This window comes from Centruroides sculpturatus, unplaced genomic scaffold (assembly GCF_000671375.1).
Source record: "Centruroides sculpturatus isolate CEXI.00-Female unplaced genomic scaffold, Cexi_2.0 scaffold935, whole genome shotgun sequence".
Taxonomy (NCBI): Eukaryota; Metazoa; Arthropoda; class Arachnida; order Scorpiones; family Buthidae; genus Centruroides; species Centruroides sculpturatus.
Genome location: NW_019385175.1, coordinates 209269 through 222227, shown reverse-complemented (window position 1 = coordinate 222227; position 12959 = coordinate 209269). Strand labels below are relative to the sequence as shown.

The 12959-nt window shown below is 31.6% G+C and overlaps 1 protein-coding gene across 3 annotated transcripts in view; it reads left to right on the top strand.

Annotated features, from left to right (window-relative positions):
- The window catches only part of LOC111635763 (ankyrin repeat and SAM domain-containing protein 6-like), a 57296-nt gene that overhangs the window by 13177 nt on the left and 31160 nt on the right, over positions 1-12959 (top strand). For all 3 annotated transcript variants that reach the window (XM_023380829.1, XM_023380827.1, XM_023380828.1), the window contains exon 4: positions 10031-10249. In XM_023380829.1, coding sequence (XP_023236597.1) covers positions 10031-10249 — 219 coding nt within the window. The remainder of the gene's footprint in view (positions 1-10030; positions 10250-12959) is intronic.

Genomic DNA, 12959 nt, shown 5'->3' with positions numbered 1-12959 from the left:
AAAACAAGCTTGAGCAATGGCGATGTCGAATGGTGCACACTCGGTAAGTAATCCTACAATTTTTTGTTTATAGCGTAGTTTATACGGATTATTTCCAAAAAATATATACGTATTTTGGAAATGTTGAGTCGGATTAGTCTAGAATCAATTAATTTTATGGAAGAAAACCTTTCAATCAGCCGTAGTCAGCAAACTTGACACGTGTTGGGCTGTGATTGGAAGGACTCGTAAGAAATCGGATTCCTAAAGAAAGGAACATATCTATGATCATATAGGGGGGTCGACTGTATATATTAATTTAATAAATCCATCATTTAAAAAAAAAATCAAATAATGAAACTAAAACTAAGTTAAATATTTCTGTATCAGAATTTATTTTCATTTTTGCTTATTAACACAGAATTTCAGTGTTAGGACTACTAGGAATGGCTTTCTTTGTTGTTATATAGTGTTTCATTAAAAACTAAACATTTGATAAAAAGTAACAAATTTAATATGAATTTTTTAAAGAAACTTTCATTGTTCTATTTATTACATAGTAAGTGAACTCCCATATAACATGCTTTTATATAACACAAATTCATATAACATGACAAAAAAAATTGCAACTGGTACTCACACGAAATTTGAAATTTGTCATCCAGAGGAATGTTTTCTTCTTCGACTTCTACACATAGTTTTAAACTTGCGTAATATTGTCTGATAATGCATGTCTGAACACAATTTCTCATAACACAGAACATATCCACCACATTGTACAGGGCTTCACTGTGCTGTATATTTTGCATTAATTTGTTATAATTACAGTAGAGCGTCGTTTATCCGAATCAATTGGGGACGGGGGTTGTTCGGATAACTTATTTTTCAGATAACCGATTATGTACGAAAATATACATTAACCTATCCCATCCTGAAATTTTCCTCCATTGCGTGTCTCTTTGTGTTGAATTTTTGTTGATGTTAAGCCTAATGTAAACTTTTTAAAATAATAATCGTAGCTATTGTATCGTTAAAAATTATTTCTTTATTTTGTACAAACAAAATAAATACATTGAAAAATATAAAAACAATAAAAATTTATACTTCAGAAGTTAATTTAGTATCAAAAACGTAAAATATTTGAGTAGCCCAAGACATAGCCAAAGATTGCAGCGCCACAGCACTAGCAAAAATTTAAATTTGCCAACTGGAATTCTTTCGGATAACTGACGTTTCGGATAAACAACGCTCTATTGTAAATATAATGTAATTCAAAACTGTATGAGTATAATGTATATCATTAACTTTATATGAATAGTATATAAAAAGCCAAACTAAATTTGTTTGGATTAATGTAAGATTGTAAGATCAGATTAGCAAGAGTATACTGTATAATAATATAATAGTCATTTGTTAGTTTAGAAAATAAACAATCAGTTGTTTAATATAGTCATATTTAATAAGATTTGATATTTGTGGCAGTTTTAATAAGTCAATAAATAATAAACATCATTCTAATAAGTGAATAGTTAAAAATCTTAAAACTGCTTTTCTTGAAGCAAAAACTTTTATAGGACATAAATACTTTGAAATTTGTGCAATTGTTATCAGAAGTCTACAGGCGAAATAAATATTAAGAGATGATGCCAGTTAATAATAATCTGATTCCTGATGATACATACAGTTTAAAAATACTCAAGAATTTTAAAAAGTTTTCATTCCAAGAAAACAACTTGAATTGGGTATACAGAAAACATTTTAAAAAATTATTTTATTATAATGATAGAATATTTCTCATTTGATGAAATCTGTATTGTTTGAAATATTTTGATTCAAAATTAATTAAGAGATAGATACACAATTCTGTTGACAAATAAAAAACTTATATCATCAATAAAACTCTGTAGCCCTTCAGATTTTTTTTTTTTTTTTGCAAGAAATATGCCTGTATACAGGATATAACAAAACTCCATTCTAGTATTTTAGGAATGGAGTTTAGTGTCAAAAATAATCTTGAAATCCTTTATAAACATTTTTCAAATTACACTTCATTTTGATCTGGTCTGCCAAAAAATCGTACAGGAAATCAATTTTAAATCTTTCATCAAAAGGATACTGTTGTTTGTTTTTTACTTCTGTGTTACCAACATGTACAATCTGAATTTTTTTTATTTTAAACATTAAAAATTGTTTTTGAATACATGTTAGCTGGTGTGTGCAAGTTGCTGGTTCTCCATGTGCAATTGTTCATTCACATCCACAGAGAAGATTTTAAACAGTTCTTGTAAATTATTCTGCTTAATTTTGTAAAATAACAAAATGCTATTCAAATTTAATTTACATCAAAAAACTTTCTTCCAAATTTTTTGTTTTTTATTTATTTTTTAACCATAATGTAGACAGATATTGCAGAATCTTAAAGTGGATTAAAAAGGTTTTGTTTACATTATTACAGCAGGATCTAATTGGGCATCATTTATTTACTTCAGTCTGTTGACAGATGTTGGAAAACACGTTAATTTAACAACTCTAGTGTTAGTACTTTGGCAGGGAATTTGAAAACTACCTTTTTTTGATATGCCAAATCTCAAAAACATATATACAGGATTTTAAAGTTTTTTTTGACACTAAAATTTATCCCTAATTTACAGGCACAGAATTTTGTTACATCCTGCACATCTATTTAAATTTTGGTTCAGCTTATTGATATTTCAAATATACATATTGTAATGTAATATTGCTTTAAAATATGTTTTTATATTCACAATTGATAAATAATAAACCCATTTCTATTTTTACATGGGTTTTTTTTTTTACACATTTTTGATTTAACATAGTCTGGAAAAATAATTATAACTGTGGTGACATAAATAATTATAGCCTTAGTGCTGCATCTAGAGATCCAGGTGGTTCTGGCATACGGTTATAAAATACGTACAGGCCATCCACCATCATTCTTTTTCTTGGCTACTCTCCTTATGATGAGCAGACATACTCGCACATGCTCCTCTATATGATTAACCTTTACATGATGGTGTATATGGCTTCCTGTATATTGTTGCGAATAAAATTGGTGATTACATGGCCACAATAACAATTCTGTTTTTACATCATTTCTTTTATCTAATACATTTCAATAAATTTATTTTTTTTCAATTTCCATTTGATTATAATTATAAGAAAAAATATTTATACTTCTTTTTTTAGAAAATTGCTTTTTTTTTTTTTTTCGGAACTTGCATTTAAGGCTGCTACACACGCTCAAGTAAATTTAAAAATTTGGCTTTTTTACAAATTATTTGAATCTTATAGCAATAATCAGTCTTTCATGTTGACTTTTTCCCATGATTGAAGCAATAAGAAACAGTCAAACTTTGAAGTTTGTTTGTATGATTGCCATATTTCTAATTACTTTTAATACAGAATATTTTTTTAATGTCATTTGACATTAAATGCTAAAGTATTTTGGTGTTTAATTGAAAAAGTTGAATAAAAAATAAAATTAAAATAAAATTTGTGCAAATATAAATTTACAGGTATATCTCACCTTACATCAGTAATTCGTTCCAAGAGAGGCGACTTAAGTCGAAAAATGACATAAGTCGAATTTACTTGTCTCCGAATTTACAGTCGACCCCCCTATAAGATAGAGATACGTTCCATTCTTTAGGAATCCGATTTCTTACGAATCCTTCCAATCACAACTCGACACGTATCAAGTTTACGAACTACGGCTGTTTGAAAGATTTTCTTCCATAAAATTAATCGATTCTAGACTAATCCGACTCAACATTTCCAAAATACGTATATATTTTTTGGAAATAATCCGTATAAACTACGCTATAAACAAAAAATTGTAGGATTACTTACCGAGTGTCACCATTCGACATTGCCATTGCTCAACATTGTTTTCGTCGCGGAACAGCTCAGCAAAGAGCGGCCGATTTCTAACAACTTATTTTTCTGCGAAAACTTCGTTGAACTTCGGAGACATCATTAATATAAATAATTTTAATCGCCGTTGAATAAGAAATGTTTCTTTCACAAGAAATGTATAAAATTACAGTACTGTATTAGACTTACGGTACCTAATTTACATACTGACAGACGATAGTTAGCGTAAAAATCTCCGTAGCGTGGCGCCACGCTAGACGGCGGAAATTATATATTTAATTATAATAAAGTTACAATAAGTTAATATATAATTATATATACAGTACCTAATTAATATATAATTAATATATAATTATATGTACAGTACCTAATTTATATATAATTTATATAAAATACTGTCCAGACGATAGAAATCTCTCCGTAGTTGGCGCTACAGACGGTGGGAAAGTAGTTCGGCTGCCCGATGACGTTTGAGGTAATTATAGGGAATTTTTACTGTTTTTTACGGATACCAGTCACAATTTTTTCGTAGTTTTATAGGAATCGTAATTATAGGGACCGTAATTATAGGGGGGTCGACTGTACTTGTCACTAGGCTAAACCACAAATAACCATTCCCAGTTCTGTATTTTATTTATAAATGCATCTTTAATAATATATGGTTAATAAGAATCTATTTTAAGCTTAACAAACAAATAACTTTTAGTTTTTAATATAGTACAGAAAAAAAAAGTAATCTAATGTATATGTATATGTATATATGTATATAATTCGTCTCTGTAATCCAAAAATTTCTGGTAGACGGACTCACAGCAAAACTTGTAGTTAGGAACTCACTTTTATTCTTTAAAAAATGACATATGCATTTCAGGTTGGTACATACATCCAACCTTTCCTCAGTGCTAATTTTCCAAAAAACAATAAAAAGCTATAATAATCAGTACATGACATCACATACATTACAAAATATTTCTATATACTTACTCTTAAAAATAAAATTTGTGTGTGGGCTACCAATACATCTAAACACCAACAATTGTTTCTCATCAATACACCTTAAAATTATCATACAAGTTTAAAGAGCACTTGAAGTGTTTGCATTACATCACTTCTAAAAACAAAGTAATCTAAATTTACAAATACATGTACCGTTATGTACGTACTTGTAAATACAGTAGAGCATCGATTATCTGATCCCCGATTAACCGTCACATCGGTTAACCGACCGTTCTAGTCGGCAAATTTCAAATGTCCGCTAGTGATGTGGCATTACAATATTTGGCTATGTCTTGGCTATTTTAATATTATTTTTGTTAAATTTTTGCGTGTTTTAGCTGGCATCAATGGTTCGACCATTGAAGGGAGGGCAGTATTTAAACGAGACTTAATTTTCTAATTATGAGTGGTTGTTTGGTTCGTGAGCAATAAAACAATTTAAAAATAATTTTTAACGATACAATAGCGGCGATTATTATTTTAAAAAAAAATTTGTTAGGCTAAACATCAATGAAAATTCAATGTGAAGTTGTTTAATAACGATATACTAATAAACTAATTACATGGGATATACTAATATCCTAATATACTCTACTAATAATGTATCTTTTCCCTTCTTTTTGGTTATCCGACCAACCTGAGTCCCCAATTGAGTCGGATAATCGATGCTCTACTGTATACATGTTTACAATTTGGCAATCACGGACTCTTTATTTGTGAATATGGTTTGCTATGAGACATTATAAAATAAGATGATTTTGTAAGGTTAAATAACAAATACAGTTATTAAAATTATTTTGCGATAGTAAAAAATAAACTAATTTATGTTAAATTTATTAATATTGAGTTTCGCTGACAATGACACCAAACAGTAGATATTGGAACTATCATGGAAAATGCCAATATTGAGCTCTTAAAAATCACTAAATAAGATGACAACACAGAGTTACAGATGTTTTCATATTTCATTCTCTACGATTTATGATGATTATATTAATATTTACCATAAATGTATGTATTTTAATATGATTTTATGTTCTTTTAACACTTTTCTAGTGATATTACAATTTCAATATTTGTGGCAGACAGACATAAAGTCGAATAAAATGACTTAAACTTGATTTTTATTTTTCCATATATTTTTTTGACAAACGACGTATAACCGAGAATGACATAACTAGGGATTGCAATCCAGCAGTGTTTTCAATCCAGCTGGATTTTTGCTGGATCAACATCATTCCAGCTGGATCCAGCACGGATCTAGCGCAGATGTATTTTTGGTGCAATAAAGTGTTATCTATCTATCTATCCAGTAATTTATGGGTTTTTTAAAGAAATAAAACATTTTTTTAAATACTTAAGAAACTTTTATTATTTAGACTGGTCACTATACAGTAAATCAGTAAAGCTTCTTACACATTTAGGTAGTAAACTTAACTTTGGTTCGGTTTAACACTTGAGATAGAGATAATTAACTTTAAATGTTTGGTTAGATTATAATTATAATGTAATCTTTAAGTTAAATAATAGCAGAGGTAATTCTACCAATTAATTTGTATTAATATATTATATTATAATAATGTAAGGACGAATAATCAGTGGCTAAGTGGCTATCAGTCTTACCAGTTTTCTTATATAGGCTCTACATATCAGTCTGTAGTTATTTATAAGTAATTTAATTATTAGTGTTAGTAAAGTAGTGAGTAAGTAATTAGTAGTAGTCTAGTAGTTAGTTATTATTATCACAATCATGAATCATATACATTCATATCATCATATATCTAAGATACTGATACTCATTAATTTAATTAACTATTTAACTAACTAGGTAGTCTCAGTTTCTCACTAATTTTAACAATAAAATTGCCTAGCCTAGCCCACTAACCACTTATAGAATAAAAGTTAAAAACTCTTACTTAATAGAATTAGAGTAGAAGTTATAAAATATTAGTCTTGTCTTGAATAAAGTATTTTAAAGGATTAAATAAAATTAAATCAATCACTTCTGTTATTTTTTTGACTTTTCTAAAAGTAGGATCTCAAGAAACAAATGGTATTGATGGTGTTGTCTCCCAACCTACTTCTTAATGAACTGCATATATATCCCGCTGCGGAGAAGGCTCTTTCTGCCTCTATGCTAGTTGGTTTCAGGGTCATCAAATAATCATAAATCAAAGATAAGTTTTTACCTTTGACCCCCTCACGTTCATAAACAGCCATTTCCTTTTATAATAACTTATCATAATCCTTCTCAGTACTAGTTTCTTTTCGTTTCATGAAGTTTTCTTTCTCACGCTTTAGTTGGATCTCCGATTCTTGTTCCAATGTGAAATTCAGCAAATGAATGCGGGTTATCTGGATCATCGTTTTCTGTTTCCGTAGTATCCTCAGCCATTTCTGCTGATTCCACTACATATGTATTTACTCGATTCAGCATATTTTTCATCTCCTGGCGCATTACATTTTTTTCGGTATTGTGAAAGAATAATCGGGCTTTCTAACTTTTTGGTTATACTTCTTGGGGTTCTGTATGTAAATCAGCATCCCTGTGACCTCGATAAGACGCCGTTCTCTGATTCTTTTGCGGGGTGCCTCGGAAAGGTCAGCACTCAAGATTGTATCCTGGATTTTTAGTTTGTGTAAGATAAATTTCAAGGTCATGTCAGCAGGTATCAAACTCGACTCTCTTCTACAGAGAGCTTTTACGGCCAGTTTATAGGTTAGGTTTCGTGGACAAGGCGCGAGGCTGCAGCTCTCCATAGGCTTAATTAATAAACTGAGATCGTTCTGTCACGTGATTCATTGACGTCACAACCGACCGTAAATTAGAATTATGCACCAGGACTAGGAGAGGAGTTACTTATTTTATTTAGCGCGAAGACACTTTAGCGAGAGTGGAAAGTCAACTGGCAATTAGATCAGCAGAGGTGAAAAGGCAGGCAGTGCAGTGTAGAGAGGGGGTGTAGCATGTGACACACTGAATGGCAACGTCGCCCTCGCCGCCGAGCGATAGCACATGTAGAAACGCGGCAACACCGATAACGTAGACTTTTGCGCCATTATTTAGAAAATTAATTGAGTACTGTATTTGCGGATTTGCAGCGCTGGATCCAGCACCTGATGCTGGATCCAGCAGGTCGAAGAATGCGCTGGATCCAGCTGGATTGCTGGATGAGGAATCCAGCAACTGCAATCCCTAGACGTAACTCAAGGTATACCTGTATATTAACTGTCTACTTCTAGTAAAATTACTTTATATTTAATTATTAAAATTAGCTTTAATATAGTCCAATAATCTAGCTGATTATTTGGTTTTAATTAAAAAATTGGGGTTGATGGATTGAATATTTATGTATGTATATATATACATGTCATGCTGAGGTTAAGTGATAGCTGACTGGGAGCCATGGATGGCCATAGATACTAATGTTGTTCTCAGTTGACACTGTGAGTGACCAGTGTGGTTATATCTAAATTATTATGCTGTATTAAATATTTATTACTATATATCAGGGGTGGCCAACCTGCGGCTTGCGAGCCACATGCAGCTCTTCGAAGGATTATTTGTGGCTCTCGATAAATGTACTGTACCCGAGTTCCCTTTTCATTTTTGTGATGTTATATTTTTAAAAATTATTATCGTCTGTATGTGTTTCAAAATGTCTTTTAAATTACTAACAACAAATATGAAAGACTAAGTGCAACGTTGTAACAAATTTCATTTCCGTCCAAGTTAAGAATGATATGACTCATCGAAAACTGCGCGAACGAACATAAACAGTGGCGTAATTGTCTGTTATCGACCGACTGCAGACCGATTTTAAATTTGTAAACTGTCATTGCAATGGACAGTTGACATTGTGCTCTGGAGGAAACAATTTGTATCACTCTTGCTACGGATATATTTTGTAATCTGGACTTTTTTGCATACCATTAATTGCGGCTCGTGAAAAATTTCAAATTTTGAAAAATGGCTCGGACTATCAAGGAGCTTGGCCACCCCTGCTATATATCTATGTATATATAAATGAGGATGTTTGTTTATTTGCTATGCACTCCTAGGTTGTTCAGCTAATTGCTCTGAAACTTGACAGTTATGTTAACATACATCTAACTTAGATAATATACATACCACTCCAAAATGTTGATTTAATTTCTATATATATCAATTAATTTCTGCCTAAATTGCACTTGCTGTTTTACAGAGAGTGCCATCTGTTGCAAAAATTTTTTAAAAATAAGAAACTAAATATAATTCATACATAAAAAGATATAATTAAAAAAAAAAACAGATATATCAATTGATTACTTTGACAATAATATAGTATAAAATAGATGTGCTATATCATTACTGCAACAAGTAGTACGTAGCACTCACATGCATCAAGTTGAAAGTCTTATATTGTAAAAACTATATAAGTATTAGGATTTCCTTATCTAATAATTTGGGTATTTTCCTCTTATAAACCCAAGCAATGCCAGGAGTAACAAGCTAGTTATTTATAAATAAGTAAGTTATAGTTGTCCCTATTCTGATTTATTGACTAAAATTGGAATTAAAAGCACTAAACCTATAAACCAGCAAATTTTTATAACAAGTGCAATCGTTTTCACCCATGTTGAACAGGCATCATCAGGCAAACTAATCACCAAATGCTGAAATAAATGGTTCATCATGAGCAAAAACGTTTGTACTTATTATAAAAATTTGCTGGTATATAGATTTAGTGTTTTTAATTCTAATTTAACCAGTTTTAAGTGGCAATTTTTCTAAAATTGGAATATTTTGTTTAAACACATCTTATTACATTAATTAGTTTGTTATACTATTCTTACTGGTTCTTAAAGTCTGTAATTAATCTTCCATTTGCTCATAGGGACAGATTTTTCAGGAATGTATATACTATGTAAAAACAGCTTTGGGTGTATATTGATTAATTTATCCGTAAAACTTTAACTAAAACTATAAATATACCTATTTTATTGTTAATTAGATATGGAGTATTTAAAAATTTGTATTTAAAAAGTTTATATTTATATTTAATATCTATTTCATTTCTTGTCAAATAAATTTAACTAACTAAAATTTTGATTTGGTATGAAATAATAATTTATTATTATTTTGTAAGTGTTTTAAAATTTATCATATGAATTTTTTTAGGGTTGAAACCTATAGTCATTGCAGCATGGAATGGACATCTTTCAACTGTACTGCTGCTATTAGAGATGGGAGCTATTGTTGATACACAGATTTCAGAGGATCATATCTCTGAATGTGAATTGACATCTCTGATGGCAGCTGTATTACAAGGACATGATATGATTGTTCAAATTTTGCTGAAACGGGGAGTATCTACAAATCAAACAGTTGCAGCAACAGGTAGTTTTTGTGAAACAATTATAAACTTTGTTCAGTTGCTTAGTTTAATAATATAAGATAAATATTTACAAATATCTGGAAGTATTGATGATTGCATATAAATTAATAAATTGCTATCTGATGATATACTATTGACTAAGTAATTAGATAATACATAAAAATTTGTTAACCAAATGTTCTCAAATTAAGTAATTAATTCATTTTTATAATGCCATTCTAAATTATATGTATATGTTACTGTGAAAGACCGAAATTAGAGAATGTCGATATTCTCCGGTGAATGTCGACACATACAAAATACGTCGGTGAAAGACCGAATTTTGGTTATATTATTATACATTCGAACAATCGCTGGTGGTGTCGACAAGTACAGTGATACAGTGATTGAATAGTAAAGCGTACCAAAAGGTATTGCCTTGGTGAAGAGTAGAGGTGAGAGGGAGAGGAGGAAGTAGGGGTGAGGATGGGGAAAAGTTAGGAAAAGAGGAGAGGGTCGCGTGAGCGCTTTCTTCGGTTTGTTTTTTTAAGCGAACAATAATACAATAATACAAAATTACAAAAATATAAGGTTACATGCAGTAGGAGGTTCGCGCTTTACAATTTCGTCCGACAAAATATGAGAGTACAACAGTCACCCGTTTGTATTGGCGGGTGGGGGTATATAGTACAGTATGGGGTTACCTGGAGGAAATTAGAGTAGAGTGAGGAAGACCGGCCTTGGTAGGCCGAAAAAGGTCCGTTAATTTGTGTTACTTGCCACGTTGGAGTAGATGCTTAATTTGGTTTTAGAAACGAAGGTCTTGAAGGCTTCGAAGAGTTTGTTGTTGTTAACAAGGTCTTTCAGTTGGCATGGCCAAAGAAGTCCTTCAGAGTCTGCTTCATTGCGGAGTGGTCTCCTCTGAGAGTTGTAGTTCGGACAAGTGAAAATGATGTGGAATGGGTCTTCGTCTTCTGGAATCCCGCAGTTGCATTTGGCGTTACCCTTGTTGTGGAACCTGTTGAGGTATGCCCTGAAGTTTCCATGTGCTGTGAGCATCTGGGTCAGGCCGTGGTTGGTATGGAAGACGTGATTGTTCAGCCTTTGGTTGATGTTGGGGATGAAGGCGTACGTGTAGCGACCCGTGGTGCTGTTGTCCCACTCATTTTGCCATTTGTTAATTATAATGGAACGGAGAGAGCTGAGAACAGCTGTGAGTGGTAGGGCCTGATAGTGGATTTTTGAAGTAATGTTAGCGGCTTTTTTGGCCAGGTCATCAGCCCGATCATTTCCGTTAGTGTCTGAGTGGCCCTTGACCCAGTGGAAGTAGATTTATATATTGTCGACAAGTACAGATAAGCTTTGGTGGAGGTCGAAACGACACCCGAAAAGCCGATGTCGACAGAGAGGCGACAGAGAGTCTGTCGCCAAATCCTTTGTGGGTAGTCAGAGGTAAGACAAGGTCGTAACCTTTTTTCCCGGCAACGGTTTGGTGGAAATCGCCCACTTTGTCACTAAATGGTGTTTTTATTCTTTTGATCTCGTGAGGTGGGGATCAGTTAGTCAGGTCGAGTAACGGAGGATGAGAGGGGTCGTCAGTAAGGCGTCGGCAATATCCGAATAAAAGACATCATTAACAGATCAGTTCGTAATCACGTAATAACGTAATCAGTTTGTAATTTGTAAAGAAAAGTTACTTTTCATAGATGAGATTTCTTCTCAAGAAATATCGCTGAGAGAAGCAGTTACAGCTAATTCGAAAAGTGGAGGGTAAGGCTATACAGTACACGCTGTCATTGCAAAAAGAAGTGTTCCACGAATAAATGCAGTTGTAAAAGCAATGGACTCAAAGTGCCATAACAGTTTAAGTTATTGCAATAAATATGATTGTACAACATCAATCACATAATTTATGTGTAAGTTTATTATTGTATTATTTTCTTCAATGATTTAGCATGTACTGTTCATTTTAGGTTCAACAGTTTTTTTTACATGTGCTGTTACTTAAGCTTTCTCCTATTTTGACATATTAAAATGTTACATTTTTGTCTTAACGTAATAAAAATATTTTTATTCAACATTCACCATCAGTGCATGCTGAATGTCGACATTTGCCAGTGTAAGTGAGAAATGATGATATTTAGCAAATATTTCGTACATACATGAAACGACTGTGTGAATGTTGACATTTGCCAGATATCGGTCATTCACAGTAACATATATATAAAAACAATAAACATTGGATAGGGAAGAATGGAAAAGATTAAAAGATACTGAAAAACTAGATGATATTACAATAAAAGCACAAACTATCATCTGTAATCCAGTTAAAGTTAACAAATAATTAAAATTTATTTGTGGTAGTTAATAGTTGGTGCTTTTATTTTATGGAAAAGATTAGAAGAGACCTTCATCCAGCAACAGATTGACAATGGTTGATGATTCATCATATGTGTGCATATTGTGTATGCATATATAAACACACATGCATATAAATAGAAACATTTCAACATTGTTATTAAATTTTACATTAATACAGTACATCAAATTCATGTTATATTTTTTAATTTTTACAAAACTTCACATCAAAATCTCAGTAAGTAGAAGTTGCAGATTTGAGTTCCTTTCTGGATCAATCTTTTTCCAGAATTTTCTAAAATGATTTAATTAAACTCAAAATTAATTTCTAATTATTAATATTAGGTTAAGATGATAGTTTAACCTCTTATCTTC